Source organism: Caretta caretta, chromosome 4 (assembly GCF_965140235.1).
Source record: "Caretta caretta isolate rCarCar2 chromosome 4, rCarCar1.hap1, whole genome shotgun sequence".
Taxonomy (NCBI): Eukaryota; Metazoa; Chordata; order Testudines; family Cheloniidae; genus Caretta; species Caretta caretta.
Window position 1 is genome coordinate 21,002,018 of NC_134209.1, and position 12,766 is coordinate 21,014,783.

The 12,766-nt window shown below is 40.9% G+C and overlaps 1 protein-coding gene across 2 annotated transcripts in view; it reads left to right on the forward strand.

Moving 5' to 3' along the window:
- The window catches only part of G3BP2 (G3BP stress granule assembly factor 2), a 49,217-nt gene that overhangs the window by 19,253 nt on the left and 17,198 nt on the right, over positions 1-12,766 (forward strand). For both annotated transcript variants that reach the window (XM_075127447.1, XM_075127446.1), the window contains exons 3-5: positions 4,481-4,562; positions 10,241-10,414; positions 11,562-11,652. In XM_075127447.1, the coding sequence (XP_074983548.1) occupies positions 4,481-4,562; positions 10,241-10,414; positions 11,562-11,652 (347 nt within the window). The remainder of the gene's footprint in view (positions 1-4,480; positions 4,563-10,240; positions 10,415-11,561; positions 11,653-12,766) is intronic.

Below are 12,766 nucleotides of genomic sequence, written 5' to 3' on the forward strand. Positions count from 1 at the left end.
GTCATCCCTGGTCAGTGAGACAGCCCCATAAATACTCTTTTGTCTGGTAGTTGCTATACCTTGGCAGTTGGCTCAAGCTGTGCGAGAGCGCTATGGAGCACCACTCTGACACTTTTTTGTGAGGAGCAGCAGCAGTGTTCTGGCACTTGTATTTTAGGCCAGAGATGCATAGCGGTACTTCTTTTTTACAACTGGCTGTTAGGTGTCCAATAAAATTTCCAAGCCCTGTGTGTGGATGGGAGTGAGTGAAGAGAGATTGGTATTTAGAAGTTGGGAGAAGAAAAAGGGAGGTGAAAGGTATAACAAGAGGACCAAGGGTAAGGTGGCAGAAGGAAAGAAAGAAGAGAGGAAATAAACTGAAGACAAGATGGGAAAAGATATACTATGATCTCTTGTAGGTAAGAAAGTGGAGTGAAACCAGAAAATGAAAAGTTACAGCAAAAACAAGAGTGTAGTAAGTTTACATTTTTCAAGTTATTTCTTTTAAATTTGATTTGCACTATTCCAGTTAAATACTGTGCACAATTGTCCCTTGACGTTCCAGAAGACATGTTTTTTTTAGGGCAAGGGTTTGATGTCACATCTCCTCTTTGGCTCTTAGGCCTACTCCTTGGGCTAGTAGGTGGTGTCAGTTTTTAAAGTCTTGCAGAAAGCTACCCTCTCTAGAGATGTAACTATATAGCTCGAGCTCTGACCACATGTTGCTCTTTAAGCAAGATACTAGGGTCCTTCATTCAAACTCCAGTCAGTCCATGTTCTTATTGGTTGCTGCTTTAGCATTTGCATAGAAGATTCAGTAGTTTTGATTTTTGGTCTTATAATCTGCAGTTCAACACTTTTCTGGAGTTGGTGCCTGAGTCTTCAAGTTTTTGATCTAGCCCTTCCTCAGCTCTCCAGGTTATCCTGTATGCCACTACATGTTGACAGGCAGCAGGAGCTGTTGACATGAAGGATTCTGTATCAAGGAAGGGCCCTTAACAAACGGGAGTGTCACGGATAATTAGTCATAAGCCTCCTTGCATATTTTTTTAAATGACCTTCTGGTACTGCCAACACATCAGGCTTAATGAACTCCTGGGAGTGATCCAGAATTTTCAGCAGCTAGTGTCCCTTACAACAGGTGGTATTCTGAGTACAGATTGCACCTTTGAGCACTTGGTGAAAATGCTGGACTGTCTCCCCTCAGCTGTTGCTCTGAACTGGCATGGTTGTGCAGGGCAACAGAACCACTTTAAGTTATTGTAGAGATCTCTAACCACAAGCTAACCCGGTTTTCTTAGCTTGGGACACTTGGATGTGGCCTCTTGTTGAGGACAGTAGTGTCTGTCAGAGTTCCCCTTGAAGCATTTTTGTGTTTTAAGGGCTTGACCGTGTTTGACATCCATCATCTGAAGGAATTGTAATGGTTCCACAGTGACTAGAGAGGAGTTTGACAACTAGCATTGACAGTCTTTTTTTCTTTCCAGTAAAAGCTTCAGGGCAGCCCCAGAGATCCTTGTCAGTAGGCATTCTTAGAAACTCAGCCAGTAGTCCAGCTTCTTCAGGATCTAGGAGTGCTACTCCAGATAGCTTTGTTGCTTATGTGGTTTGAATGGGAGTTTCATCCCAGATGAACCTCTAAAGCTTTGCTGGTGCTATAGCTTCTGTGATCTGTTATGGATAGAAATTGTAGATTTGTGCACGTGGGAGCTAAACATTTATTCCCCTGATGGAGCTGTAACTTATAGTTGGAAGCCATATCTTGGATGGGATCAGTAGCTCTGAATGATCAGCAGATCTGCCCCTTAGTGGGCTCTTTACTCAGCATGTTCAGGGGACTGCAAGGCCAGGATCTGGGGGAATTGCATATAGTTCCACATGAACAAGAAATTTACATCTCCCATGACTTCACCTGATGAGGAGGTTGAGCTACTTGCTAATGGAGGGTTATAATTTAGATCTGCTTGGGATGTTTTGCATGATTAGCTCATCTCTGTAGCTACCCTTGGAATTGGGAGTTCAGCATAACGAGGTGCTCTAATCTGCTGTGCAGGTGCTTGTGTGTCCATTGCACATCCTTTGTTCATCTTTAAGTACGTAAGAGTTTTATTGTCTTAATTTCAAATTTAGAATAACTCATTTCTCACTCCTGAAAACAACTTACTAGAGTGTTCTGAGGCTTCTAAAGTATGTAGTTTTAGAGCACATTTATTAAGGTACTGGCCTGCACCTGCTTCAGAAGGTCAAATCTTAAGCGTTAAAGAACTTTTTTTGTGTGATTTTACTGGTGGCATTATTTTCAGGAGTGAAAATCCAGCATAATTATTTCCAGAAAAACAGGTAGTTTTTCTTGAACCTTAGATATGCATGAATAGTGTCTTATCAGTGTATTCGGTGTATGCCGGTGAGAAATACTGGATAATAGAAGAATAACATAAAGTAGTAGTGGGGAAAGTGCTAACCTAGTGGAGCAGCAATAGCAACTCATAGGTAAGATGTGTTTCTCTCAATACTTAATGCAAAGATTCAATCTGTTTTGCATGGCGAATAATACTCTGTCTCTTGTCCAAATCCATATAAAATAATGTGACAGATTTACTGGAAAGGAATCAAGAGAATTCTGTCTTCAGTTCACAAGGTTAAAAATGCTCCTTTAAAGCTGACATTTCTGAGTCTCATCTTTCTGACCCCTCTAGGTTAAAGTCTGAAGCTGGTAGGAAAGCAGAAATTTGCACACAGTGTGGGTTAGGGTATCTCTGGGGAGCATATTTCTTACCGGTGAACAAAAATTCTAATAACTTTTTCAAATGAAAACTAATGTGCAGCAGTAACTCCTGGGTGGATAAAACGTTCCAATGTTTGGAAGACTAATTGAAATTAACTTTGTAAATTATGTCCTGCAATAAACTGACCCAATCCAACTCGCAGCAGAAGAAAGTTAGTGTTTGAAGTGTGGGTGGAGGGTATGTAATGCTAAATTCTGTAACTTTCCATCCTCTTTTTATATTGGGTGTGCCATATGTAGATTGTCACTATTTAATTTTGTTTAAAAATATATATAAGGGGGATTGAAATTCAGTTGCTTTATCCCTTTCGGTGGCTACGTTTCTATCCAATGGCATTCCGTTAATATATCTTCTTGCAAATACACCATTGTGACATACTTATCACTGGAAAACGCACACGTTCGCTAATGTAGACTCAGTTTTCACTCGTCCAGTTAGCAATGTAACTTCCAAAATTAATACTGTTAAAGTATGCATTTGGAGTAAATCAGTGCTGACTAATTGCTGAAACTGAAAGATCATAAACCGGTGAAGTTTGAAATGATTAAGATGATACGTGTATCTACAAAACTGTAGAAGAAATGTATATTGCATTTGATAAATTATGCGGTCATGGAATTAATATGGAATGCATATGTAGAAGGGAATGGAATTAAGATTGTACAAACAACCTTAATTTGAAATTTGATTTGAGTGGTTTTTGTTTAATTTGTAGAAAAAATTAAGCAGTTCTGTACAATTCGGGTGAGTTAAGCAGAACTAAAATGGAAACATTACATTACATCCTGTTACGGTTGTGCAGTACATCATTAACTGAAACATTAACTGACTTCTCCAGTATTCTGTATTTCAATGACCCAAATGAACATAAAATTTAAGTTCTATCTTGGGGTGGAAATAGTTCTTGTATTTCAGTTATAACTAGGGAAGAACAAGGTGATTGAACTAAAACTGGTCCATCTCCCTTGAATGGATACTCAGATTTGGTTTTTGGTCAGTTGACTTCTATTCCCCTGCCATGTTTTTCGGTTGGATCTCGGCCTACATCTTTTTGAGCTGCTTGGAATATTGAGTCCTTTAAACCTTCCATTATCAAGGTTTCTGAATTTTGCAGTGCATTTCTGGGGAAGCTGAAGGGCAAAATTGCAACCAAATGTTTCAATGCAGATTTAACTTGGCCAACCTGTTTGTACAGACTGAAGCAGTGAAAGATTGGTTCTTCCTGCCCAGCAGCTTTGAAGGATAATACCTACTTATATCATGTTGTGATAAAGATCTAGTAAGGATAGATATAAAAGGTGTTACCAGTATAGCCTGAAATCTTAACTGGGCCCTCTCTAACACAATCACTGAGATGCACTAATTGGGCACACTTCAAGCTCAAATGAGAATAGGACCTAACCACAATTATTAAAAAACAACAACAACAACAAAAACCAGTATGGTTGGGCTCATTAGAAACACAGTAGTCGTTGTAAATAAGATGGAGGGTCTAGAAAGTAGGTCTTGTTCCTCCAGTGCTCAGGAGTTATAGAAGCAGCTGAATGCACAAATGGCAGCATTTCCACAGAAACTAATTTAAAAACAAACAAACAAAAAAACCAAGAACATGCTTAACACTACTCCACTGGACTTAAACACATGGTGTCTTTGACTTTGAAACTGGATTATTTTATTGTCAGAAGCCTAAACTTGAAGCTTCAATGTTTTTGCAGGTTTTATGGCAGGAATTCCTCTTATGTCCATGGTGGACTGGATGCCAGTGGGAAGCCCCAGGAAGCAGTGTATGGCCAAGCTGTATGTATCTAAATCAATTATAGTCTTCATTTTAAGACTAGTAACCATGATACTAATGTCTTAACCAATCAGTTTTGTTTGTTCTTGTATTATGCTTTTCTTGTCCAATAGGCAAGCTATTACAGATCAGCTACCGCCTCTCTCTCTCATGTACTGTATAATGGCATGAGCTTAAATCCATACTTGTCTGAATTGTTTTGGCTGACCTTTATTACCAATCCTCTGTTTACCGTATGCATTTTGGGACGTGGCTGTTACCACTGTAGGTAAATGGGTGAGCTATCTTCATCTTTCACGCAGGTATGTTGATGTGGGAGGTTAGGGATTCACAAAATTCCCTACCTGGAAAACTGGCTTGTTTGAGCCCATGCCTTCCAGGAAGCTTTGGGGATCTGTAGACTGATATTCAGTTACCTTGATTTGATGGGTAAAAGAGCTGTCCGACACACTCCCAGATGGCCTTGCTTGGAGCTCTTATTCTGTCAGACTTGGGATCTCTGAATCAGATTCCATTCCCGATCCCTCCAGCAGTGTCTGCTATAATCTGTTTTTGTGGGAGGAGGGTTTGAAGTGCCTAACTTCTCCTGCCTCATCCAGGTAAGTAACCTCTCATTCGGTGGCTGGACAAATCCCACACCATGAAGGGGTTCCCTGTTCATCAAGGATGCCAGCCTCCATACAGGAGTTTCTAATTAATGATTCATCGATTCAGGGAACGCTGTCCTCTTTCAGAGAAAGCTCCACGTCAACATCTTGGCACTCGGGACCATCGGGCTGGCTTGAGTCTCCTCCCCGCCAGATACCAATCAAGTCAGACAAGGTGGCCTCGGTGGTCTTTTTAAATCATGTTGGGAACCCAGACCGATCATTCCAGAAGGAATCACATATTTTCTTTCGTGGGAGAGAGAGACCAAAGTTCTTGCAAAGCCATACATGTGTGTGATCTCCCAAACAGACTGGTTCCACTAGAAACTCCTGTCTTGGGGACTGGTTCACCACTACCCTCTGCAGGAGCCCTTCAGCAAAGTACCTTCCTGATCCCCATCTCTCCTGGTGGACTTCTTCATAGCAAGTGGCAGAGCCCCAGTTCCCAGATATTGTACCCAATACCTGGGTACAGGGTGCTTTCTCCAGATCATTGATGGGGGAGATAGTTTATGCTTTCCCTCTTTTCCCCTGGTGTGGTCAGTTCTGCAAAAAGTCAAAAGGATTTTATGCTTTCAGACTTCCTTATTCCTAGGGTGGCAAAGACGTACTTGGTTTGTCGACATCCTCTCCACTAAGTTCGGCCAGTGATTACCAGGGAAAGTATATTCCAGAGATTCTTCTCCCCTCTCCCTCAAACTCCCTCCTTTCACAACTAGCGATTTCTGACCAGACCTTCTCTGTTTCCATGAAGAATAACTTTCTGTGCTTGTAGAGGGTGGCTTCTTTTTACCTTTTGCTGCAGATTCTGTCATCTCTGTGAAGAAAACCACTATCCCCTCCATACTGGCTTTCTTCCAAGATGGGTTTGAGAGGGTGCTCTAGCTCTTTTGATGTTCAGGCACCCAACCTTAGGCTTCCCCACTGTCTTCTACCAGGGTCCTTAAAGTAAGACCCTGCTTTTTACTAGGGCTGTCAAACTATTAAAAAAATTAATTGCGAGATTAAAAAAAGTCACAATTAATCGCACTATTAAACAATAATAGAATACCATTTATTTAAATATTCTTGGTGTGTGTGTATGGAGGATGGCTGTCTCTTTAAACAAAGCACTCAGGACCCTGAACGCTTTTTCAGCCAGCAGCAGGTGCTGTTGGCAGCACTCACGTCTCCCCTGTCCCCCAACCCTAGCTCAGTGGTGACCGGGTACGTGGGTTGAGGGAGGGAGACACCCCAACATCAGCCCTCCCTGCCCCCACTCTGTGCAGCAGACAGGAGGCAGGCTCCTGGTCTGGAGCAGCGTGGCTAGGGGTGACTACGTGGCAGGGAGAAGAGGCAGGAGCAGCAGTGGAACAGGACAGCAGGAGAAGGGGCACTCCTGCCCTGGGGGCACGCAGCAGTGCCCGTCGAGCATGGTGCCTCCTGGGCGTGATTAACGTTCGTTTAATTCAAGACAAATTAACTTTTTTTAATTGCATGTTAACTGCAATTAATTGATGACTCTAATTATTTTTATTACAAATATTTGCACTGTGTAAAGAAAAGATAGTTATAACAAATAATACAAATTGAGCATTGTACACTTCGTATTCTGTGTAACTGAAATCAATATTTTTGAAAATGTAGAATAACATCCAAAATATTTAGAATTTTAAATTGGTATTCTGTTGTTTAACAGTGTGATTAAAACTGATTGATTAATCACAGGTAATTATTTTCATCTAGATAATTTGTTTTGCATTACTCTCTCATGTTGACTACTTTTTACCCCTTGTCTAAACTGCATGCAAACAGTCCTGTCATGGAAAGTGGCTGTTATTTAGCCTAGAAGGTTGGGACTTGCACAGTGGTGTAATCTCTTCCTATTTCATATCTCAAGAAGAAATGTGCCCAAGTTTTATTCCCAAGACAGTCAGTGATTTTCCTTGCTAGCCAGGATATTTGACTCTAACATCTGTCCCAAGGCCAGAGTAGAGGTAGGTGGCATTCCTTGGACAGTTGTTCAGTACTTGAGATCTACTTATCCACAAGCAAACGTCCTTGTGCTTTTTCAGAGGGGAGGAGTTGTCAAAATAACTCTTCCCTGCTGAATCAGGCCCTTCATCTGGCATTGCTTCTCTGCTGATCTCTCCTGCCCATAGAACCTTCATGATTCTTTTGAGTGGTGACCACATCCTAGGCAAAGTACCGCAAGGCCTCTGTGGACAGGCTCTGGTGGGCTGCTTTCTGGTGCTCAGATTGTACCTTCCTGAGGCCCTACTGGAAGGATTCACTTGCATCAGCTGATGCAGCCCTTGAAAGCGTCCTTCTGCAGCAGTTTTTAGTGCTATTGCCTTGTGAAGGAGGCCGGTATACTCCACAGTGCTCTGAACAGCCTTCCCTGCCCCTTCACCTCTCCTTTTCTTAGCCAGTCTTAGCTTCTCACTAGTTTCTTCTTCCCTTCCTGGTCACTGCTAGTCAGATCCTTTCATCCATACAGGTGGTGGCTATGCATCGGTAAAGAGTGTAGTGGAGACAGGACTCTGGCATTTGTACCATTATTGCATCTCTTGAGGCAGGTGATGTTAAAACATCAGAGTCCTGTCTCCACTACACCCTTCACCATTGATATCACTGGTGGAGCAGCTACAGTGATGAACTACAGCTCTTAAATTGTCATTGTAAATGAGGCCAGGACTTGTGGACTCTCGAAACTATTTAGCTTTGTCTTCATTTGTGCTTAAATTAACACCACTGCAGCTGCACCTGTTGGCTACAGATACAGAATGTGCTCATGTGATCTTTCATACTTTATCAGTGATCATCTTAAAATGCTGTCAGTGTACCTGTGAGTTTCAGGTGCGGTGGTGGTGGTGGGGAGAATTTGTTCAACCAGTCAGTAACCGGGTATTTGTGTAGCTTCATCCTGCACACCTCAGTTTGCCTGATCTCTCGCTCTCCAGGTTTAACAGTTTCGGACAGTGCAGAAGTAATTCTCCTCTGAATAGAGTTACTGCATAGGTTGGTACATCATTGTTTGTTCTGCTTTGTGAAGCATTCATCAATTGCTATAGACGGGAGGGATATTATGTTGTGTTCTAGTCTGCCTGTTAAGAATTTCCAGAAGTACGGCCTAGGCTTGCTGACCCTGGGCCTCACCTTGCCAGGTGCCATGCATAGTAGCTTTTACTGGCAATGTATACCCACTTTCATTATCAGTAATAGTTACAATGTAAAGTTTGGAGGATGAAGGCAGTGCCAAACCTTCTGTTATCTTCCATATCATCTTCTACTGTGTGATTGAAATCCCTTAAGAATGGCCAAGTGGATTGGTAATAAGGAAAAGTGTAAATTATTAAATGTCTTGACTCCATTGGCTGTCACTGGAGATTGTTGATACTTAATGTTACAGGGTTCGAAATTGTTAGCAAAGAAGTCAGGGAGAGGATCAAGAGCTCAGTTAAGTCCACAGTTTCTGATCCTTAAGGGCAGCGTGCTATCCTGGGGCAAAGTTGCTCCATAAAATTACTATCTCCATGGAATGCCCTTCATCACAGGCAGTGTCTAACTCTGCCATATTTGGCAATCATGCTGTACAGAATGACTGTTAGGGGAACCTCTAAGGACAAGTGCAACAGAGGTGAGGTGTTGCCCTGGTGTTTCTAAAAATGTGTGCATATATGCCATCATTGAAAGGAAAATGAGATTGAGGGACTGAGAATCAACAGAGCTTTGTGAGAAGAATAGGTCAAGCAAGCAAGCTATTGGCATGCATGTATAATACTAAACCTGGATGCTACGACAGAGCTATCAAAATTTATATGGAGGCATATCAGTCCCGTACTTCATATCTTTGGAAACTATCCCCACAGCTGTATTAGTTTTAAGCCATGTTAAGAGGGGGTAGCCTAATATTGCTAATAATTCAAAATTAGACTGTTCTTTGCTATTGGATGTGTAATTATGGAAGTGAAGTAGGTATCCTAAAAATTACACTGACAGTTAATTCTTCTTTGCAGCTGGTCTTTGTAAATCTGTTATAATATTAACTGTAGCAAGTTGTGTTGCTGTTTTGCTTTCCTAAAGGGATAGTTATTGCATTAAGTATGTTAGTGACTTCAGTGAAAACATATATTTCTGGGAGGGGAACTGGTGTTTTGCTGGAAGTATTTAGCAGTGTGCTAGATCTCTGCAATTCAGACATGCACCATTATGCAGGACTTTGACATCACCCACGTTTGGCTGACATTCGAATTATAAATATTAAGTACAAAATGTCTGTGTATGTATCTGCTGGCCAAAGAGCTAATGCAAGATTGACTCAAGTGTTTCTGTACGCTTCTGGAATGTCTTGTCAGGTTCTAGATTTTCTCGTAGGCTTTGTGGCTATGCTATTTTGGTTATTAAACGTTTAAGTAAAACCTGAGAAAATAAGCGCGCGCGCGCTCTCTCTCTCCCCCCCTCCCGTCCCATTCCCACCTTCCTGGGGGAACGTCGGTTGACTTGACAGTCCAAACTCTGAGTGCTGTTCTGAGGCAGTGTGTGGTCACTTTCTTTTTTTTGTCTAGTACTTTCACACTCCTGGGTAGGAGAACTATGTAATTACAAAGATGTCATATAGTACACGGGGGTCCTGGGTAGAATTTATGGTATTCAGATACCTGTGTTATGGGACTTGTACAAATACCTTGGAAGAGTGATGGGGTTTCTTTTTTTCTTCAAACAAATGAATCATTTGACTCACTGGTTGGCCTTGGAAAGTGAAAATCTTATCTACTGCCTTTAGCAACTTAGCTGGAAAATTAGGTAAAAATGAGCTTTACCAGAGCTTTTTGGTTCACAGCTAACTCTGCTGGAGAACGTGGGTAGTAGCTTTTTTTAAGCTGTAGCCTCTGTTTCAGCCAATAGCATTTAGTAAGTTCCCTTTATCTCCTTTTGAGTTGGAAGGGAGTGGTTAGCTCAGGATCAAATAATTAATATAATTTGTCATATGAGCTCTGTTTAAATTCTAGTTACAGTTAGTTTTAAAGTTAGATCTTTATTTTTATTTCCAGGAGATTCATAAGAAGGTGATGTCCCTACAGTTCAGTGAATGTCACACTAAGATTCGTCATGTTGATGCACATGCAACCTTGAGTGATGGTGTAGTCGTGCAGGTCATGGGGGAACTGTCTAACAATGGGCAACCAATGAGGAAGTTTATGCAAACCTTTGTTCTGGCTCCAGAAGTAAGTATGTACTGAAACGTGATTGCCTTGAACTTTATGAAGACTTGAGACCTTGGGGTTTTTTTGCCTTCCTCTACAGCCTGGGGCAAAAGTTCACTTGCAAGTTTAAACTCATGTAAATGATGGATTCTCTGTAACTTGAAGTCTATCAGTCATATTTCGAGGACTTCAGTAACTCAGCCAGAGGTTACAGGAGTGGATGGGTGGGTTCTGTGGCCTGCAATGTGCAGGAGATGATCATGATGGTCCCTTCTGACCTTAAAGTCTTTGAATCTGTGACAGAAACCTGGCCTGTCGGTAGGATCTGGCCCACTAGATTGTAGGTAGTACTTCATATGGCCTTGACTTTTATAGAGTTAGCCCACAGACCATAATTAAATGTAATTTGTCCCTTTCACAAAATGAGTTTGACACCCTTGACTTAATCTTATTCAACTCCTCCTGTAGTGTTGGGGTAATGCAAAGCCACCATAGACAAACACAGATATTTGGTTTAAGCAACACAGGTCATGACTTACATGATACTTATATAAAAGAATGCAGTACAAAAAAGAATAGTTTCCTATTCCCGATGCTTGTATTCCTTTTTATTACAAACCTTTATTAGATTCTTTGAACTCTGCTGCTGTGTAAAACTTACCTGTTTTGAGTAGCTCCTTTAACTTGTACATTTTTTTTCTAAGTAGAAGCACAAATAAATGCCTCAATTTTAAAATGGCAAAAGGTCAAATAGCTTTTTTGGAAAGAAGTCTCACAAATGAGTATCCATGAAATAAATGAATTTTTATATTCAGTAATTAAAAAGCATAGAGTTACTGTCAATATAAAAACACAGGATTTATCTTAATGCTTGAAGTTTTTTGACTGATACTTTGGTCACAGCTATAGGATTTGGTTATTTGTGTACTTAAGAAAAATAGCCACGTACAAACCCGCGTTAATGAGATGGGTAGACATCAAAGGTTATCTTAAAAGTACTGAACTTTATGTAATTGGCGCTCGTATTGTGATGGTAACTGCACTAGAAACGTGGATCTGAAGTAAGGAGTGATGTTACAAAGCTTACGGATCTAGTCAGTCAGCAGTAAAGACCACTCATCCATCTGTTCAAGTAACTTATAAATGTGTATGCTTTTCACTTCCATAGGGATCTGTTCCAAATAAGTTCTATGTCCATAACGATATATTCCGCTATGAAGATGAAGTATTTGGAGACTCTGAGGCTGAACTTGATGAAGGTGAGAACTTAATTTCTGTGTGCCTTGGGTTCATTTATACTTCTCTTCATTTTCCTTGGCAAATAGCCTCTTGAGTTTCACATGTCTCTAGACAAATAAGTGCTCTTATATTCTCTTCTATATATTGTACATAATTTTTGTTAGAGTTGGAGTCTTAGGGTTCAGAGTAGCAGCCGTGTTAGTCTGTATTCATGTACTCACAAAAGCTTATGCTCAAATAAATTTGTTAGTTTGTAAGGTGCCACAAGTACTCCTTTTCTTTTAGTCTTAGGGTTATAATTTTGCTCCTGTGATATGCAGAATGTCTTTTGTAGGACCCAGTATAGATACAGTTTACGTATTGATGGTTACACTCTTACATCTGGCAGAAGCTTAATTAAGAATGGAAACGAAATGAGCAACAGTGAACTTGGAAATTAAAGTATCACTTCAACTTTGCAAGTTAGCTATACTGTTTGTCAAAAGGCATGTCAGTTAAGCAAGTCAAAGTTTAATTGTACATTTTACTCAGCACTGTGACCTTAGCCCTGAAGCTGGATCAGATGTTTGAGTGCTAGAGGACAGTCCTCCACTCATTTAAATGTTCAGCCTTCCACAAAGTATGAATTTTCTGTTTGATAATATCCAACAGGGATTTGCAGGGATGGTTTCCTGAATGAGCACCTCTGCTCACTTACCAGTTTAATGGGCAGTTAAGAGTAGACGCGCCATGTGTCAAGAGCACATGCTAACCTCGATGCTGTGACCATTGGAGCCACTCACTTTCTCTTTTGTGGACCCAAATATTTCATGCCTATCTATAGAAATAGTGGTACCCCTTGAGCATTCTCAGCTCTTTCCAGCTGTTAAAGGCCAGATCAGAGCTCCCTGTCTCATCATTGGCCAAATTTTTAAATCACTTTAAACAAGTGATCAACTAATGGGTATAGTCAGTGTTAAATGTGTAGTTTTATTTCATTCACAGTAGCTGATTGAGGTACAGCATTTCTCATCTCATTTTTGTAGCTAATTGCTTTGATTCTGTGACCTACTGGAGAAGTCCAGGTTCAACTTGTGTGCCTCTTGCTTTGGCAAGACTTCCACTCCATACAAACCTACTTTGTGCTTTATATGG